This window comes from Sciurus carolinensis, chromosome 2 (assembly GCF_902686445.1).
Source record: "Sciurus carolinensis chromosome 2, mSciCar1.2, whole genome shotgun sequence".
NCBI lineage: Eukaryota > Metazoa > Chordata > Mammalia > Rodentia > Sciuridae > Sciurus > Sciurus carolinensis.
Genome location: NC_062214.1, coordinates 1,822,091 through 1,841,418, shown reverse-complemented (window position 1 = coordinate 1,841,418; position 19,328 = coordinate 1,822,091). Strand labels below are relative to the sequence as shown.

General features: G+C 58.7%; 1 protein-coding gene across 2 annotated transcripts in view; it reads left to right on the top strand.

Annotated features, from left to right (window-relative positions):
- The window catches only part of Cdh4 (cadherin 4), a 446,648-nt gene that overhangs the window by 386,062 nt on the left and 41,258 nt on the right, over positions 1-19,328 (top strand). For both annotated transcript variants that reach the window (XM_047534707.1, XM_047534698.1), the window contains exon 7: positions 6,865-7,037. In XM_047534707.1, coding sequence (XP_047390663.1) covers positions 6,865-7,037 — 173 coding nt within the window. The remainder of the gene's footprint in view (positions 1-6,864; positions 7,038-19,328) is intronic.

Genomic DNA, 19,328 nt, shown 5'->3' with positions numbered 1-19,328 from the left:
CCTGGTTCTCCACTGAGCACCCTGGGTTGGCACAGAGGCCGATGGCGTGGGCACTTCCCCGGCAGGCACCGCTAGGGCCTGCGGCTACACCTTGCTGGCTTCTGCAGACCTACAGCACTGAGGGGTGGGGCGACTGGGAGCTCACATTGGGCATGCGGTCAGCAGGGGATGCTGGACACCAGATTCCCACCTTCCCAGACATCTGAGGCCAGCGCTGCTCAGGATACAGGATGAAGGCATGGCCACATTGGCCCCTGTGGTCAATAGCAGATGACCTGCCCACTGAGCCCAGCTGACTCCTCTGCAGACCCCCTGAGGGACCCAGCAGCTCCACCACCTTCAGATCCAGCTTCCCAGAGAGGAGCCAGAGCGGCCAGGCCGAGCCCCGTGCTGGGAGGGCACAGCGGGATTGGGTCCAGGCTGAGAACACCCGAGCAGGCTGAGCCCCACCTGGACTCTGAGGTCACCAAAGCCATTGAGACCCGTGGTTAGAAAGGTCCAGGTCAAGATGACGTCAGTAGGGTGCACCCTGAATCCAAGGCTGGTGTCCTCCAGGAAGGGACGTGCTGCGCGAGGACAGAGGCAGAGTGGAGCCAGGTGGCCACCAGCCCAGAACCACCAGGCTGGCAGCACTCAGAGCCTCAGGGGGCACCACCTGCCCACACCTTGCTGAACTCCGCCCTGGTCCCAGGGAGGAGGACACTGCAGCTAAAGCCCCAGGAGGGTGGACCATTCTGGGACCAGGGGGGGCCTAGACATCCCTGGTCACACGACAGCCCCAGCCCGGCATCTGTCCAGGCCCCGAGGTCTGACCGCTTTCTCCCCCTACGCCTTTCAGGGAGAAGTGACCACTGCTGCGTCCTTGCTCCCCTTGCAGCTGGCCGCTGCCAGTTTCCTCCTCCGCATCCACCTGATCCTCAGGGCCACCCAGGGCACAGCAGGCTGTCACCATCTCTCTTCTTAGACACCAGACAGTGATTTGGGCTCTGAAACCCGCATCTCCCATTTGCCTCGGTCACCTGGCTTCTCTCTCCCTCTCACACTTTATTTTCTGACACCCTAGTGACCCTCACGCTTGGAGGGAAACGAGGACACAGACACAAAGGGAACACCAGGCTGCACCCGGCCACCTGGCACCCACAGCCCTCTGGTCTCTTTCCTCTACGACAACACGGTTTTATTCTATTATTTATTTACTTATTTATTTATTGTGGTCCTGGGGTTTGGACCCAGGGGTGCTTAACCACTGAGCTGCACCCCCAGCCCTTTTCTCTGTTTTATTTTGAGACAAGGCCTTGCTGAGCTGCTGAGACTGGCCTGTCTTGGGGTCCTCCTGCCTCAGCCTCCCGCCCCTGGGATTGCAGCGGGCACCCCTGTGCCTGGCTTCAGCAGCTTCTGCTCATCCGGCGCGTGTGCACACCTCGTTTCATTTCTCTGATCAATAATAAAGTTGACAAAAGAAGGAAGAGGAGCAAGAGCCAGCTGTGGTGACGACTAGAAGCCCAGGCCTCCGCAGAAGCCTGCGGCCCGGCGGGGGACCTGGTGCTGGCCGCTGCGCCCTGCCTGGCCTGCTGCAGGGCACGAGCCAGCCTCCGTGCACAGGCCCCATGTTTGCCACAGAAACCAATATCGAGTGTGCCGTTTGGTTCTGAAAAGACCCCTGAGTCTAGCAGAAAGGCTGCTACTTAGATCCTGCACATTTTTTAAATCAGCCAGAAACTTGCGAGCAGCTCCTGTGGCGGACCTTGGACCAGGGTGGGTTCTGTCCCTCTTCGGGAGAGCAGGAGGAGCCAGCAGGAGGAGCCAGCAGGAGGAGCCAGCAGGAGGAGCCAGGCCCCCTGAGGTGCCGTCCAGGACGCTCTGGAGCGCGGCCTGCGTCCCGAGGGCTCTGCTCCGGCTGGCCTGGCAGGGCTGTTTGGGGCCGGGGTGCTGCTGTCAAGGCCTGCAGGGCTAAGCTGAGCCCAGGGAAAGTGGAGGCTTCCAGGAGCTCACTGACTTCCTCCTCGCCGCCCGCCCTCCCCGCTGCTCCTGCACCCGCAGGTGAAAGCAGAATCGCCACCTGAGGCCAAGGGCAGGGCCCATGACCCACCGCAGGGTCTTCTAATGAGCCGCCCCACTGTGGGGCAGGTGGCTGAATCAGGGCAGCTCCCAGGCCGGACCCGCTGCTGAGGACGGCGAGTCCTGAGGACTGGCCACCGCGGAGGGCGCCAGCTCTTCTCCGTGAGGAAGCGCCTCCAAATGGGGACATGTCATGAGGGAGCACCTCCAAACGGGGACGTGTCGTGAGGGAGCACCTCGAAACGGGGACGTGTCGTGAGGGAGCACCTCCAAATGGGGACGTGTCGTGAGGGAGCACCTCCAAACGGGGACGTGTCGTGAGGGAGCACCTCGAAACGGGGACGTGTCGTGAGGGAGCACCTCCAAACGGGGACGTGTCGTGAGGGAGCACCTCCAAACGGGGACAAGTTGCTTATGTCCAACTTGAGGGACATGGTTATTTTTCAACAAAAAGCCAACAGACTTTGGACCCCTGGTCAGTACCCAGTTAGCCTTTGGTTAATGAAGATTAGCCCTGGAAGGCAGGACAGCACCTCACGTCCCACGCAGGCAGTGTCCACACTGACACACTAGGTCCAGGCCAGGGCCATCAGCACTGCACAGAGCGGGGCTTGTCACCAAGAGCCCCTGCCAGGGCAGCCATCCTGGGCCATTCGAGCTCACAGGACAGGGACACAGGGATTGGCGGAGGGGAAGGACCAGATCCAACAGGACGTTCAGTTACTGGAGGAGCTAGCCATCTGAGGAGTCAGGGGAGGACACCCCAGGCCCTGCTGCTAAGGCAGTGGGGGGCGGTGGGCAAGCGAGGGACCCCTCATGCCCACAGACAGCCAGGCGCTTCCTCGCAAGCTCCGCGGTCCTGGGACAGTCGACGTGCCGAGAGGGCAGGAGCAAGGTGCCACAGGACCAGCCCACAGATGGCCTGAGCCGTGTCTCCACCCTGGCTGTCCTGTGGCTTTCCTCTGCTGGAGCACTGCCCCCCACACTTGGCAGCTGGTCTCCAGGGTGGCCTTGCCAGGTGCATGCTGGACAGGGGGCCAGGGTCAAGCCTTGCCAGTCAGTGACCCCTTGCCTGACTCCATGAGCAGAGCCTGGTCTACAGTTCACAGGCCCAGGGTGAAGGAGCAGCCCCCAGTCTGCTGATTCCCACCAATGCCAAGGACTGACCTGCACTCTGGACTCTGTCCTCCTACCACGTCCACATCGAGACGTTGTCTCTTCCTTTCATGAAGCAGTGGAGCTGGGTGTGTTCTTTACTGTCTTCCCATGATAAGATGGAAACCCTATGTAGATTCACCGTGTGTTTGTTAAACCAACCTGGCCCCCAAGTTTGGCATTCAGCGAGGGTCAGCACACCGTGGGCCAAGCCCTGCCTGCCACTTGGCTTGGTTAATAAAGTTTTATTCCAGCCCACTGCTGGAAGCTCCAGCTGTGCCTGCAGAGGGGGTGGTTGGCCTGAGGAGGCCACTCGGAGGGGGCAGCCTTGGCTGGTGGGGCAGGCTCTCGTGTGGCCTTGTGTACCTGGCCTCTCTCAGTGACAGTCCAGGCCCTGCGTGCCCTCGAGTGAGGGGTGAGCCCAAGCTGGGTGGCAGGTGCCCACGTGGTGTGTGGTCAGGTTATCCCGCAGCACCATGGGTGCAGGGCTCCTGGCTCCTCTGCTCGTTTGACTTCTCCTTGAAATGAAGGACTCAGGCAGGTGCCAGGGTGGCACACGCTGACCTGTTTCTGAGCAGGTTGATCCCAGGTCCCTGGAGCCTGCGTCCACTCGCTGTCCCTCTACCTCACCTGGTCGTTAGGGCCCAGAGAAGAAGAGTTCTGGGCTCAGGGCCTGGGCCTGGCCTCCACCTGTGCACTGCATGATCTGTCCAAGTCCACCACAGGTGCAGCCCCAGGGTGCTCCTGGGCCCTGGGCAGGTAGGGCTGGTGGGAAGGACCCAGTGATGGGCCCAGGGGAGCCGGCCAAGGTGCTTAGAAACGTCTGAGTCCCCATCCAGCCAGAAGCATGGGTGCCTCTTGAAGCCCAGCCTGCTCCTGTCGCTCTGAGTAGTCCAGCCCTGTCCCCCACCATCCCTCCCACACCCGCCCCACTAGTGGCACAGCCCGTCTGCCAGGGCGATCCTTGCAGGCTTCACGGGGAACACTCACCAGTGAGAAGTGGTGCGTGGGGTACAGGGAGCCACCAGCTTCAGAGAGCTGGAGTGGCTGCTCTCTGGGCTTCCAACAGAAGGAGGCCATTCTGTCGCCTCCGACCCTGGTGACTTTCCAGCCCAGGCTTCCCTAGCCACGGGCCATTTCAAATACTGCCCACACATGAACCCAGGCTTTCCTGATCCGGGCTGAGCTTCCAGAAGGCTAGAGCCACGCTCAGGCTGGGACGCACTTTATGAACGAAGCCTGCAGGTCTGGCCTGTGTCGGAGGGTGGATGGACTTTGGTAAGCAGCGCCATTGTTTCCGCCTTAAGCGCTCCAAGTTCTTCAGCTGCGTCCTCACGCCCATCTCCGTGTGGATGGTTTTGAGTGTGGGGGCAACTCCACAGCTCTACATTTCTAGCCTCCTCCTGGGCCATTTTCCTTCTGTTTGAAAAATACCCTCAGTATTTCCTTTAGTGTAGGGAATTTGTCCAGGTGACAAATTATCTGTTTTGATTGTCTCAATGTGTCTTTATTGTACTTTCATTTTAGAAAGTTGGGGATTTCACTGAACAAAGAATAATGTCTGTTACTTTCTTTCATCACTTTCTTTCATTCCATTGTTTTCTGACTTCTTTTATTTCTATTGAAAAGTCAGATTTAAGTCTTATTGCTCCATTAAAGTCTTTATCCCTTTTAAAAAAAAAATCTCTAGTTTCTTTAAATTTTTTTTATCTTTGGCGTTGGCTTTTAGCCATTTACCAAAATGTGACCAACTTTAATTTTCTTTGATTTAGCCTGCTTAAGGTTATATGCTTCGTAAATCCATTACTTGTTTTTCAATTGGTTTTGAAATTTTTTCAGTCATTTTCTCTTCAAATATTTCTCCTGCCCCATCTTTCTTTTTGGCCTTCTGGGCTCCAGCTATACATTTGAAAGTTCTACTAAAGTTTCATATGTTTCTTGTGCACTTTTTTGTCTTGTTTTGGCCTGTATATTTTCTTTTGATATATCTTCCAGTTAATTCTCTCTTTAGTAGTATTTAATCTACTGTTAAACCCACTCGAGTTCTTAATTTCAGTTGTTTTTCAAATATAGTTTTCCCATGCTATTTTTTTTAATAATTACTAATTCTCTGGCAAAAAAAAAATTTCCTCTTATCATTTTAACTCCCTGAACATAGTAAGCTGTTTCTTTTTTAAGTTTGCATCTGATTCCTTCATTACCTGACTCTCCTCTGGAGCTGTTTGGTATCTATTTTCTCTCTTCGTTTTCAGTCAAATTTGGTCTTCTTGTATGCTTACTAATCAAATGCTGCACACTGTATATGAAAAGTTGTAGAGATAACTTGAGGCTAAATGTGCTGCTACCTTTTTCTTTGGAGGATTATTATTATGGGATATAACAACCTCAGGTCATTTTAACAAATCTTCCTTAACTAGACCTGTGTTTCTACCTGGTAGGACTATTCATTTCCACATCACTCTCTTTAGGGTGCTACACCTCAAGGTCTAACCCAAAGACTAGAGGTCCTACCAGGGGCCGTCCTCCTTGCAAACCTGAAGTGAGGGCTTTGACTCCCATTTCCGTGAGCCTGTTGAAAGTCCCATGCGGCTCTTCAGCCTTTCCACCTCCAGTTTTGCCATCAGCAAATGCGTTGAGAGGCGAGGGGCCTGGGTGCAGGTGCCGATTCCCCAGCGGTGCCACTCGGGAGCTCTCCAGGGCTTTTAAACAGGTCGTTTTATTTTGTTTATTTATTTTTGTCTGACTTTTCTAGTTTTTCTTAGGAAGATTGGATTAAAACATAGCCCACTTTTGCTAAAAGCAGAACTTTGAGTTTTTTTTTAAATACCCAGTGCCTTTGGTGAACTTGTATTGATAATTAACCACATAAATTAACAATTCACATATAGGCAGGGGCTGGGGAGAGAGGATGGGGACGGAGTGCTCGTGGTGCCGAGCTCTCTGCAGGCCGTGGAAAACACCCTGGGACCAGAGTGTCGCCCCGCCCGACCCCGCAGGAACGCTGAAACCACGCAACGGGACTTTTAAAGGGCAAGCTTCGTGGTCTGTGGTCTGTGCATTTTTTTACAATAAAAGTGTTTGGTGATGGGGACAAATGGTGGAGCAGTGAGCCTGGCAGCTGTGGGCCCCTGGCACTGGGCACCTCCCCGGCCATCGTGCCACCTCCAGGTCCACCCTCTGCCGGCTGTGGCTTCTCTTCCTTTGAGCCTGGACGGTCTGCTCCTGCGTACCTGCTGGAGACGTCCCCCTTCCTGTGCTCCTGCTCCTGTTTTCCTAAGCTATGTCTCCTGGATGTTTTACTCAGTACAACTGAAAGCTAAACAGGCTCCAGGTCAGAGACTGGGGCCGCCTGCTCTCCTGAGCACGCCCCGCCCAGGGAGGGCTTGGAGAAGGGCCTCCAGCTCCAGGCGGTGGATCTTCCTGGCCAGCAGGCAACTGCAGGGGGGCTCGCTGCACCTCAGGAGACTCCTCCCCGCTGGGGCAGGGCATCCCGGGTTCACTTTCGGTGCCGCCTGGGCCCCCGGGCAGGCGTCAAGCGCAAGCTGCACCCAGTTGCCCTGAGAGCGCCCTGGGCTGGATGGAGATGGCTGCCGGCTGCGTGGCGGGGGCAGAGCTGGTGCAGACCCCCTGAGCTGCGCTCCCTCCTTGCAGGCACCTACGTGATGACAGTCACGGCCAACGACGCAGACGACAGCGCCACAGCCAACGGCATGGTGCGGTACCGCATCGTGACCCAGACCCCTCAGAGCCCGTCCCAGAACATGTTCACTATCAACAGTGAGACAGGGGACATTGTGACGGTGGCCGCAGGCCTGGACCGCGAGGTGAGGTGGGCTAGGGCCACGCGGGTCCTGGGATATGGGCACAGGGGAGGACAGTCTCCTGCCTGGGCTGGGGGGCGTGAGCAGAGGCGCACCTGCAGCTGCTGTGGACCAGCCCCTGAGCTGGCGCCGTGAGAGGTCCCCAGGGCAGGCCCTGCTGTGTGAGCAGCAGAGAGGGGTGGCCGCGCGGAGAAGCCCAGATGAACCCTGGTGGTTCTCAGGGTCCGGCCCACACAGAGCCCCAGGTCCAAGGGTGCACAGAGCACCTGGGGACCTGCACGCATGCCTGCCGGGAAAGCTCAGTTCCCATCCCAGGACCCCCACGAGCAGCTGGGGCCCTCGGTGCTGTCCTGGACAGAGAGACTGCACTGTGCACCAGCCAGGTGACCAGGGCCAAACGGACTGGTCACTCGTCTGGGAGGGGCTCTGCAGCCTCCACCTGCGCAGCCCTCCATGGCCCAGGAGGCCACTGGCCTTCCTTCGCCAGCATGTGACTCCATTGCCCACGGCCCACAGCCAGTCCCCAGTGGGATGTTACCAACGAGCGGGCGAGAGGTGGTGGGTTTGTTTCTGCCGGGGAGCCCCCCAGGGATGGGCGCATCTCCAGGTGCCTGCCTGCCTGCGCCCTCTGGACACAGCCCCAGGCCCAGAAGATTCGTCACCAGCCTCAGGCTGACAGCCCCAGCCAGGCCATAGGAGAGCGTGCCCACCTTCTCCTGCCCAAGCCCCCTGCTTGCCTGTGACCCCACAGGCCAGGGCCATGGCAGACATGAGGTACTCGCTGAAATATTTGGCTCCTGGGACAGAACGCAGAGAAGTCAGGGTGGTCACAGGGACAGCCGCCACGGCCTACTCTGTCTTGGTGGCCCCAAGTGTGCCTTCCAAGCGGGCTGCTTCTCAAGCACCATGAGCTGGACTGCCGGCTGCAGGGTGGGCTTGCCGGTGTGCAGGGCCGAGGCCGGTGGGAAAGCACAGGTTCCCACCACAGGTGTCCCCAGAGGGGTCCTGACAGGAGGGAGGGCTGGAGGCCCCAGGCCCCTCCTCGACCCTGGACACTGGGATGCCCCCACCACCGGTCGGCTCCCACCTGCAAAAGCAGTGCCCCTGCAACCAGGAAAGTCCTCCTGCCCCAGCGGACGGGAGCATCTTGGAAACCCTGAACGTGAAGGGCGGTGCACCAGGAAGGCGGGGGCCTGGGCACACCAGAGGAATGGCGGGTCCCCGCCACAGGCCCCTGGGCTCCAGGAGTTGGAGACAGGCGTCGTGAGGCGGCAGGGCGAGGCTGGTGTGCAGGGCACACACAGGGCCTTTCTGCAGGATTTGGGTTCCCTGCTTGGCACTGGTGGAAACTGCAGCGGAGGGTGGCCAGAGCTGCAGGGCGCATGCGCCATGGTCAGTCCCAGCACCGTACACGCTGACTAGAGGCTCCATCGAGGCCCTGTCACCCTGCCCCAGGGACAGAGAACAAGTGCCTGCCCAGCCTGGACAAGGCCCTGTGGTTGAGGCCGGCCCTGACCCTGGCTCCTGTCCTTCAGCTGGGGAGAGGTCCCAAGGGCCTAAGAGCAACACTGTGTGTGGAGGGCCATCAGTAAAGTCCACCCGACATGCAGCCAACCAGACACGATCCCTAGGGCTGCCCCAGCTGCTTCTCCAGCCTGCCGCCTCCCCTGGAGCATCTCCTACCTGTGAAGAGCAATGTGGCCTGACGGGTGTGCACGGCACACACACAGCCTTACACACACGTGCCTGCACAGCATCCCAGAGGTTTGGAAGGCACGGCATGGAGCCCTGCTGTCTTGGAGAAGGGGGAGGGGAACAGTGGGCATCAGGCCATGGACACTGCTCCCAAGGTGTCCATGCAGGAAGGAGCTGTATCTGGAGTTGCCGGGCTGCCCTGGTCCACAGGCTGTTTGCCCCTGGTCCACAATGAGCGATGTGCAGAAGCAGAGAGGGAGCCTGGGAACGTGTGGGGAGAGTGGACATTGCCTCCACTCCCAGGCACCTGGCCAGCCGCTCAAGCACTGAGTGGCGTGACCCAAGCTATGCATGGACCACCTGCAGCCACATGGGTGGGAGGTAGCGCCTGGGTGATCACAGGTGCTTCCTGCTCCCAGGGGCCCCTGCTGGAGGTCTAGAGACCCCCGGAGCAGAGTCCAGGGCCCCTTCAGTTCCTCTTCTTGTTCAACAATGTGGAAAGAGAGGCGGGGTGGTGTCCAGGGGATGTGGCACTGGGTGGACCGTGTCTGCCCTCACGTTTCTCCCCGCAGTGGCAGGGATGGGCAAGAGGGGAGCGGGCAGCAGATACCAGCTGCAGGGGAGCTGAATGTGTCCAGAGCCACAGTGGGAAACAGGCAGGTCTGCATCTACCAGAGAGCAGAGCCCGAGGCTAATGGGCAGGAGGGTAACTTCCAGGGGTCTGCCATGTTCATGGTGCTCAGAGCAGCCCCAGATGCCTCGTCCCACTGACAGGTGAGCAGACAAGGGCCTGAGGACCTGGGCCAGCGTCTGAATGGGGCAGCCCCCAGTGCAGCTGGCCAGACCCCGACTCTGGCACAAAGAACCATAGGCCCCGCCCTTTGGCCAGAAATGGCCTGCTTGTGTCCCGTCTTGTGGCCACGGCCAATAGATTACTAACACCTCCAAAGCAAGCATGGGGGTGTGGGCTCCAGGTCGAGGGAATCAGAGCGCTGTGCCGGGGGGTGCTTGGGCTTCCTCTGCTGGCCTGGCCCCAAAGGGAAGGACACCCCTTGGCCCGGGTGCAGGTGGCCCTGTGGGCAGATCAGCACTGATGTTGAGGACGAAGTCCCACCTCCGAGGCTCAGCCCCTCAGTGTCCCTGCAGACGTGGCATCCTGGCCACACAGAGACCTCCCTACCGCCAACCAGGCCCCAATGAGGGTGGTGGGGTGGTGCAGCTGCTGGAGTCCTCCCAGGCAGGGGTCAAGGGGAGGCTGGACCAGCCCTGCTCTCCAGGCTCCAAGTTGCCCCAACCCACAACAGCCCCCAGCGTGTCTCCAGCTTGTGCTGCATCTGCTGCTATCCCAGGGCTTGAGCACAGCCTGCAGAATGTTCCAGATGAAAACGCTCATTTAAAAGCCATTAGAGGTGTAGTTAACAGAAATTCGTGGTGGAGAGGGAGGCCAGGAGGCGTGCTCACACCGTGCCTGCCCTGGGAGACCAGCGGAGCTCCGGCTGAGGCACAGGCCCCGCTCCAGCCGTAGCTGAGCGTGCAGGAGTGGACGCTGCTCCTCCAGGACTTGCTGGGACTCGGGCTGGGACTCACCGCCTCTACTTTGCTCGCTGGCTTCAGGGCTAACATTCAATCCAGGGAAAATTCAGGGAAGGTCTCATTTCTCTCCACCATTTCCATCTTGTGCTGACAACACTGAATCTGGTTGATGGGCTGAAGCCCAGGGCCCCAAGCAAGTGGGCGCTGCGTGGAAGTGGACACCAGAGCCACCGTCCTCGAGGTGGGGCTGGGCTTTGGGGGTGTGACCCCTGTTCAGTGCTTGGGGTACACTTGTGACGATGTGACTGGGAGGACCCCAGCCTTCCACAGAGTCACAGGGTGCAAGGCAGGGTGTCACCCTAACTAGGCAGGTCACAGTGGGCAGCTATAGGGCAGTCAGAGGAGGGACTTTAAGGCACGGGGCTAGAGAGGGAGACCACACCAGGGAGTTCAACAGGCCCTGACCCACGTGAGCACAGGACCCAACCCTGACCTCCCAGCTGTGGCCACAGGGCCAAGACCTGACCATGGCCTCCAGCTCCCCTTTTCCTCTGCTAACTCAGGCCAAGCCCAAGAATGCTGTGTTGCCAGCCACACATAGGACACCATCTCAGAGCACCCCAGCTTCCTACGAAGCAAGAAGTGGGGGTCCAGGGTGGGGTGCAGGGCGTCTCAGTCATTACAGAGTGAGATCCGCCCAAGGAGCCGTGGTGACTGTGGGGCCTGTGACCATGGCTCTCGTGATCTGCCTGAGGCTAGTGGCACACAGTGGTGGCACACAGGGCTCTCTAGAAGTGGGTCAGGAGCACACACCCACCTCTCCTCCAGTCTCTCCGGGTCCCAGGAAGTCTCCATGGATCCCGCCCAGGTCCACTTTGTGACTTTGACTGACGGCAGGATCCCATCTGACTTCCAGGTCCCCGTGGTGCCTGGTCTTACCCCATGGCAGGAAGACTGGCTGCTGCAGTGACTGCTGAGAGGCCAAGTCCACCCGGCTGCCTGTTCTAACTGGAACTTGTTCTCACGGACTCTGTCACTGGGGCTTTGCTTCCACTTACCCTGTCTCCCTAAGTCCTGGAATCTGGTCCCTGTAAAGGTCCCTTCAGGGACTATTCTTCCGAACAGCAGGGAGCAGTTTAGGGCTGTGATTCTCCTGCAGACAACAGGTTATTTGCTGAGGAAGGTGGCTATCCTGTCACCTTAAGTCAGGTGGGGCTGCAGGTAAATTGCTTTTTAAAAGAAAGCATGCAGGGGTCAGCACAGTGGACCCAGTTTATAGAATTATCCCCTTAACTTCATGTTCCCCACCCATGTCTCTCTGCTACCTGCCTCCCCCAAAGTGGGGGTGCAAGGGTGACACAGAGCAGGCCCATCACACGAGTATTTATTTAGCACCTACTGTGTACCCTGCACTGAACAGACAGATCTGGGCACTGCCTTGGGACACCATTCTAGGTTGGGAGGCAGAGCAGGTAAACCAGTGAACTGTGAGCCTGGTGGGTGAGATGCCACAACAGGGGCACAGGGCTGACAGGGCAGGGTAGACCATGACTTCCGTGCATGGTCCTGGGGTCCTGGGCATGGCAAGGGCCCGTCGGAGGCCATGACGGTCCTCTTCCCCCCGCCCCCGCAGTAAAAGTAAGACCTCCAGGGTCATGATGCCTCGACAGCTGGCCCCTCCCCTGGCCACCAGGTCTACATGGGTCCCCACTGTCCCTCTCAAAATGGGCCCAGATGCCAATGTCTGAGCTGCTCCCTCCATGGGCACCTGGAGACTGATGGGGCCCAGGCTGACTGCCTTGGGGACTGAGGGTGACCTCGGGTGTCCCCAGGCTCCTTGTGATCCACAAGGACTGTCCTGCCCCTCCACGTCAACCTCCACGTGTTCCCTGGGAGTCGCTGGCCCGAAGCTTCCCCTGGAGAAGCAGGCCACGTGCTCATCCAGGCCCAGGCCCAGCTGGCCATCGAGGCGCAGGACACAACACTTCAGCTCCCCACCTGGCTGGGGAGGCAGGCTGACCTGGCCTCGGCCACAGTCGCAGGGCAATGGTGCTGCCAGGTCCCCTGCTCCTTCCTCCAGTGCCCCCACTCTCCTCCCCGACGCTCCTCACCATCTCCCCCTTCCCCTCCCCCTTCCTCTTCCTCTCTCCTTTTCCCCATCCCCTCCCCCTCCCCCTTGTATCCCTCCCACCCTCCTCCTCTTCCCTGCCCTCCTGCTCCTCCTCTCCCCTTCCCTTCTACCCTAGCCTATCCCTCCTGCCCCTACCCTCCCGGCTCCTGCCTGATCTCCCCCTCCTTCCCTCCCTTTTCCCCCTCCCTCCCACCACTTGGATTCTCTGCCCACAGTCTCTTGGCCACCCTATGGTGGTTCTTGCCTCCAGGTAGAAGTGATGGAGCCCTGGGGTGAGCAGGCCTTGCTCAAGTGTCTTTCCAGTGTGGGTTTGTCTGAGCTTCCTTACTCCTCCCCAGCTGGCTGCACAGGAAGATCTGAATAACAGCTCTTGGTCAACTGCCTCTGAAGCAGAGGCTCATCTTGGATGGACAGGGCTTGGGAAATCAGTGGCCAGCAATAAAGCAACAGAGGTGGAGGTCGAGATGACCCATCTCCAGGCATGTTCGCCTCACTGGGGGCCTCTACCAGCCTACCCGTCATGCCAGCACAGGCCTGAGGGATCCTCCCATCTCAGGCCTGAGCTTTGGCCTGCAGGAAGGCCACGCCAAATGGCCGTTTTCCTCAACCCAGGTTCTTGGATCTGCCTTGGCTGCACAGCAGTCCAACATGGTTATGTTGGACACAAGGGAGCTTGGAAAGCACATCAACAGTTCTTGGTTTTTCCCTTTGAGGACATGTGCACCCCTCACCATGAAGCAGGCAGCGCTCAGGAGAGTGCCAGGGTGAGAGGGCCTGGAGGGCCTCGCTGAGCTTGGTTCCTCGCGCAGAGCAGGACTCCTCAGGAGGGAAGGGCCCGGAGAGGCCCTCGTCTAATGGGGAGCGCTGGGTGAACTGAGCGCTCCCACGTGGTTAAACTCGGGAGAACTTCCAAGTGGAGCGCTGAGCGGCTCTCCTACCTGGAGGCTCCCCGCCCCCGCGCAGACCCTAATTAGAGTGTTTAGGGCCTCCTCAGAAGGTGAGCTCGACCCCCGGTTCAGTTCTGAAGGTCTCCTCTGGAGGTGTGTCTCCATTGTGATTGGTCTCCTCTGGAGGTGTGTCTCCATTGTGATTGGTCTCTAGAGGCGTGTCTCCATTGTGATTGGTCGCCTCTGGGAGGCGTGTCTCCATTGTGATTGGTCTCTAGAGGCGTGTCTCCATTGTGATTGGTCTCCACTGGGAGGTGTGTCTCCATTGTGATTGGGCTCCTCTGGGAGGGTTGTCTCCATTGTGATTGGTCTCCTCTGGAGGCGTGTCTCCATTGTGATTGGTCTCCTCTGGGAGGCGTGTCTCCATTGTGATTGGTCTCCACTGGGAGGCGTGTCTTCATTGTGATTGGTCAGTTATTCAAGGTATTCAGATTCGCAGAGAGATGCTGTTGGTGACACCCAGCACCTCCCTCTTCCTCAGAAGCAGGGTGACGCCCGTGGGAAATGCAGGACACAGGGCACATGGTCCCTTGCCTGAGGCCACAGCCCTTCCCTGCCACTGGGGGTGTGCATCTCCTATAGTCATACCATAGGCTTCGTCCCCCAAAAGCCACCTGCCAGTGGTGGAAACAGACGCAGAAAGAAAGCAACACAAAACGAGCAGGTCGCCTGAGCCCAAGGCCACCCTCTCTAGTCCTCAGACGTGTGTCCCCACCAGCCGTGCTTGCAGCACCATAGTGCTGTCCAGTCACATGGGCGGCACTATGCTGGTAGGACCATGGTCGTCGCTCTCATGCTGCCCGGCTGTCCGTGGCCAGCGTCTGTCCCCTGTGCACCCTGTGCTGTCTGTGGTGGTCGTTACCAATAAGCAGCAGCCTGTCCGTCAGCCCATCTCCAGAGGCCCAGGTCCCCTGGGGTGCCACCTGGGCATAGACTGGTCTGATCAGCCAGTCTGGCTTGAGAGGAGGTCCTAAAAAGACCTCCACATCTGACCCCTGGGACCCCTGAGTGTGACCTTATCTCAGAAAAGGTCTTTGCAGACATGAGGAAGTGTTAGGGTCCAGAGAGGTCTTTGGGGTTAGGGTGAACCCCCATCCATGGACCGGTATCCTGATAAGACCCAGGTGGTGGACACTGGAGACAGACATGGGGGAGATGGCCACACAAAGATGGAGGCAAGGACTGGAGGGATGTGGACACAAGCCAAAGGACACTGGTGCCACCAGGTGCTGGAAGAGGCAGAAGGATTCTCCCAGGACCCCTGGAGGAGGGGAACCTGTGACCCCTTGACCTCAGAGCTCTGGTCCCCAGACAGGTGTTTGAGGCCAAACAGTGTATGGCCATTTGTTGTGGCAGCCCAAGGAGACGGGGACATCCCTGCAGTTTCTGCAGTGGTAGGAGGGATCTCACTTTTAAAACACCCTTCCTGAGGAGGAGAGACCCTAGGCTTCCAGACCACGGAGCAGAGAAGCCACCCATGACGCCGGCCAGGCCTGGGGCCAAGGTTGGTGAGGGTCTCCGAGGCACAGGGGAGGTGATCAGCCCTCAGAACTCGCTGACTCCTGCGGAGCAGGATGCAGAGGCATGCCCACAGGGCCACCAGGGTGACCGGTGCGCGTCCCAGTTCCTAGCCTATTCCCAGCACTGAGGCGGCACTGGCTGTATTACCCACCACTCTCCGATCCTGCCCGCGCCAGTGGGGCTCTGCCCGCCAGGCTGTACTCCGCTCACAGCTCCCCAGGGCAGAGGCAGACCATGAGCTCCTGGGAACATGGCTGGATGGGATGACAGAGCTGGTGACGAGGCCCCCACGACGGACATAAGAGACACAAGGGACGGAGCAGGCTTCTCCAGGCCCAGGAATCACGTGTGGCAGGCTTGCAGGGCACAGGCGTAATTCGGGCACCAGAGGCTGAGGACACCCCAGGAAGCCAACGCCTGCACATCCAGCTCATGGCACCAGGTCCCCACTGAGAGGGGCATGTGACCCTGCTTAGAGCAGATCCCTGGGGGGCCTCTGGGGTTCCCTCCCTGGCACCTGCCCTGCCACAGGCTCTTCTGGGCTGTTTGCTCTTCTCAGAGGTCCCCAGAAGTGGGATGGCAGGAACGGGGCCGGGCACTTCCTCAGGGGTCCCTGCTGGGAGCAGGGAGGCCTGCAGCCACAGCCACGTGTGTGTATGAGCAGTGACTCTTGCCACTCTTGTTCCATGGTCACTGGGTCCCTCCTCCTGCTGTCCCTCCAAGTGAGCAATCTGTGGACTACTCCGCTCCAGGGACAAAGGCAGGTGGGGTGTGTGTGCACTCGTGTGCACAGGTGGGCCTGTTGCCTGTGTGCCTCTGCTGTGGGCACTGCCCGTGTGCACAGCCTCGTCTCCCAGAGGTGAGCAGCAGGGTTGCTCCTCTCATCCAGGCCACTGAGGATACTCCACCCCAGAAGGACAGTGGGTCTCAGCAAGACTCTGTCCACTTTCCAGGGAACGTTGCAGACTCCGTGGGCAGCCTGGCCACCCAGAAATGGTGACCCAGTGAGAAGTGGCCAGGGAGGGAGAGGGGCTGCTGTGGGGGGCCAGGCAGGAGGCTCATCCATGGTTCCAGACAGGCCCCTCTCCACACAGCCTGCAGAAGGACCGCTGGAAATACCGAGCGCTGTCAGGAACCAGACTCCTGCTCGGAAGCGGGTGGCCAGGCTTTGCTGCTGCCTGACGGGCTTCCGGAGCCGGGCCAGCAAGCGCACCTGGGCAGGCAGTCCAGCTGCCTACATCCCTAATGGGTGCTGCCCTGGGCCCTGATTGGAGGACTCAGGGGTACAATCTACGCAACTGGCTAGTTTTAAAATTGCAGTGGGCAAGGGGGAAGGGCTGCAGTTAAAACGACTGCCCTCGGATCCAGTTAAGGCCGAAACTGCGTTCTGAAAATGGACCACCACGCTTCTATTTCTCACAGGATGGGCGGCTTCCTCACTGACCAGGGTACCACAGCAATCAGACACCCCCAGGGAGCCACCAAAGCAGGGCTGCCAAACTGTGGCCACCAGCCAAACCCCCTAGGGCCACCAGCTACTGGGCAGCCTGGGGCTGAGACGAGGTCTTGTGTCTTTAAATAGTTGGGGAAATGCTGGAAAGGTGCCGAGACCTCAGGCGGGCCCTCCTCACCTCCAGCCTCAAGGCTCAGCCTTTCCGCTCTGGCCCCTTCAGAAGCCAACAGCCAGAGGGGCTGGGCCCGGCAGGAGGGCCAAGGCAAGCAAGCTCCCGCCCTGCCCTGTTGTGGCTGCCCCAGGTGTGCGCACAGAGGCCAGGTGGAGAGGCGGGCGGGCGCCCCCTGGTGGACCCTCGTCACCATTGCAAGAGCCTCTGATGGTGAAGTGCTGCTTTTCTGGAAAAGGAGGTTTGTAGAAAACCAGAGGAGCTGCTCTCCTGCGTCCTTCAGGGAGAGTCTTGATCACCGTGCGGTTCCTGGAGAACACACCTCATTGAGAGCAGACCAGCCGTGGAGCAGGGCTGCGGAGGGACGCCCGGACAGGGAGACACCACCCTGGAAACGTCTCGGAAGGCACAGGAATGTCCAGACAGGTCCAGGTCCGTCAGAAGATGCCAGTGTGCCCCACACTGTCCAGGCACGGCCAACACCCTGGAGATGTCTAAAATCGTCGGACACGTCCAGGAACGCGTGCCACAGCCCTGGCCTCAAGGATCCCGGCTCCTGGATTTCCAGAGCTCTCCTTCCAGCTGCGACTGCCCTCCACCTCTCTCAGCACGGAAGAGAGGCCCAGGAGAAGGCCGCACACCACACCTGCCCCCAAAGAAGGAGGACAGCACAGAGGAAAGGCCCTGTCCCGTCTGAGGCCGGCGAGGCCTCAAAGCCATCCCAGAGCCTCCGCACGCCCAGGGCACTGGCCACACTCCAGGACCCTGCAGCTGCCCTTCCCAGCCCCCGCTGGCTGCCCTGCCGCACGCGCCCCCAGGGGCAGCTGCTGGGATCACAGTGCTCTGCCGTGGGGGGCAGCCGTTCCTGCTCGGGGCTCACTGCCCAGGCCAGGCTGCAGAGGGACCCTGGACAGCCGGGGCCTGGTCACAGGCAGTGGCCCTTGGGAGCAGCTGGGGGTGGCCTGCTGAGACAGACAGTGTCCGTTCCTTACCTGGGGCCCTGGCAGGACCCCCTGGGCGCATCCCTGCCTGTCCCCCACCAGGTACTCTCCTACCTCTGCGTCCAAATCTACCACCTCCTCCAGGAAGCCCTCACTGGTCATCAGCAGCCTTTCCTGGCAGCTCATCTCTCCTCAGCACCAACAGAGATGAGAGACAGAGACAGGGAGAGGAAATGGGGCGTGAGGCCCTGGGAACCTCCCCCATGCTGCTGGCCTGGAAGCCTCGAGCCAGGGAGGAGCTCCTGGCCCTGGACAGAGGGGCCTCCCGGAGTCACGGGTCGGGGAGCTGGGTGGTGGCCCCGAAGGCCCCGGGCGGGGGCGCAGGCAGAAGTCACATCTGGTGTGCAAAGGCAGAGGAGAGGTGCAGTGACAGGCGCTTCCTGCCACGCAGCAGCTGGGCAGCAGGACCACCTGGGGTGTGGGGAGGCCCTTGTCCTGGGCCAAGGACTGTGGGAAGCCAGGTCCCCGGGCAGGCTGGACAGTGTGGGTTTGCAGAGGGCTGGCAGTGGGTGCTCTGCCATGAAGCCATGGCCTGAGCTCAGATGGCTTCTGGGTGACCCATCCAGAACTGTCCTGGGCACCTCTGAGGGGACCACTCTCAGCCACCCGCTGGGGAGAATCTCAGAGGGGAAGCACAGGGCACCCCTGCACGGCCACTGTTCTGGGGCCACGGGGTGCCCCAAGATGCAGCTGGGCCAGGTGGGATGTGTGCCCAGGTAGCGGCTCCTCCCTGCACAGGTCACGGCACACCCCAAAGGGCTGCAGGCTCAGAGGAGTGTTACTGAAGCTGTCCTGGTGCCCAGAGCCAGCACAGTAACAAGGACAGGGTTTTGAGGAAAAGGAGAAAGAGTGTTATTGTTTGCCAGCAAAGGAGCAGCGCAGGGGACTCCTGTCCCAGAGGCTGTGTTCTGCCCATTCGGCAGAGCAGAGCAGAGGGGTTTTCTGTTCTTGTTTCCAGTAGCTGGATTATTTTCTGTTGTGGTCGTTCTTTTTAGTTATACGTGACAGTAGAGTGTACTTGACATCTTGTGCGCCCGTGGAGTATTCCTGTGGTTGTTCATGGCGTGGAGTTCACTGGTCGTGTATTCATATATGAACGCAGGAGAGTGACGTCCGATTCAATCTACTGTCTTCCTGTGCCCATCCCCTCTCCTTTCCCTTCATTCCCTTTGTCTAATCCAAAGAACTTCTATTATTCCCTCCCCGCTGCCTTATTGTGTGTTAGCATCCACATATCAGAGAGAACATTCAGCCTCTGGTTTTGGGGGATTTGTCTTCTTTCACTTAGCATCATAGTCTCCAGTTCCATCATCCATTTACCTGCAAATGCCATAATTTCATTCTTATTTATGGCCGAGTAATACTCCATTGTGTAAATATACTACATTTTCTTTATTCACTCCTCTGTTGAAGGACACCTCGGTTGATTCCACAGTTTAGCTATTTTGAGTTGAGCTACTATAAACATTGGTGTGACTGTGTCACTATATTATGCTGATTTTAAGTCCTCTCGGTATAGGCTGAGGAGTGGGATATCTTAGATGAAATGGTGGTCCCATTCCAAGTTTTCTGAGGAATCTCCATACTGCTTTCCAGAGTGTCTGCACCAACTTGCAGTCCCAGCAGCAATGTATGAGTGAACTTTTTTCCCACATCCTCACCAACATTTATTGTTGCTTATATTTTTTATTTATTTTTAGTTATTCTCATTAGTTATACATGACAGCAGAATGCATTGCCAATATTTTGTTAAGGATCTTTGCATCTATATTCATCAAGGATATTGGTCTAAAATTTTCTTTCCTTGATGTGTCTTTGCCTGGTTTGGATATGAGGGTGATATT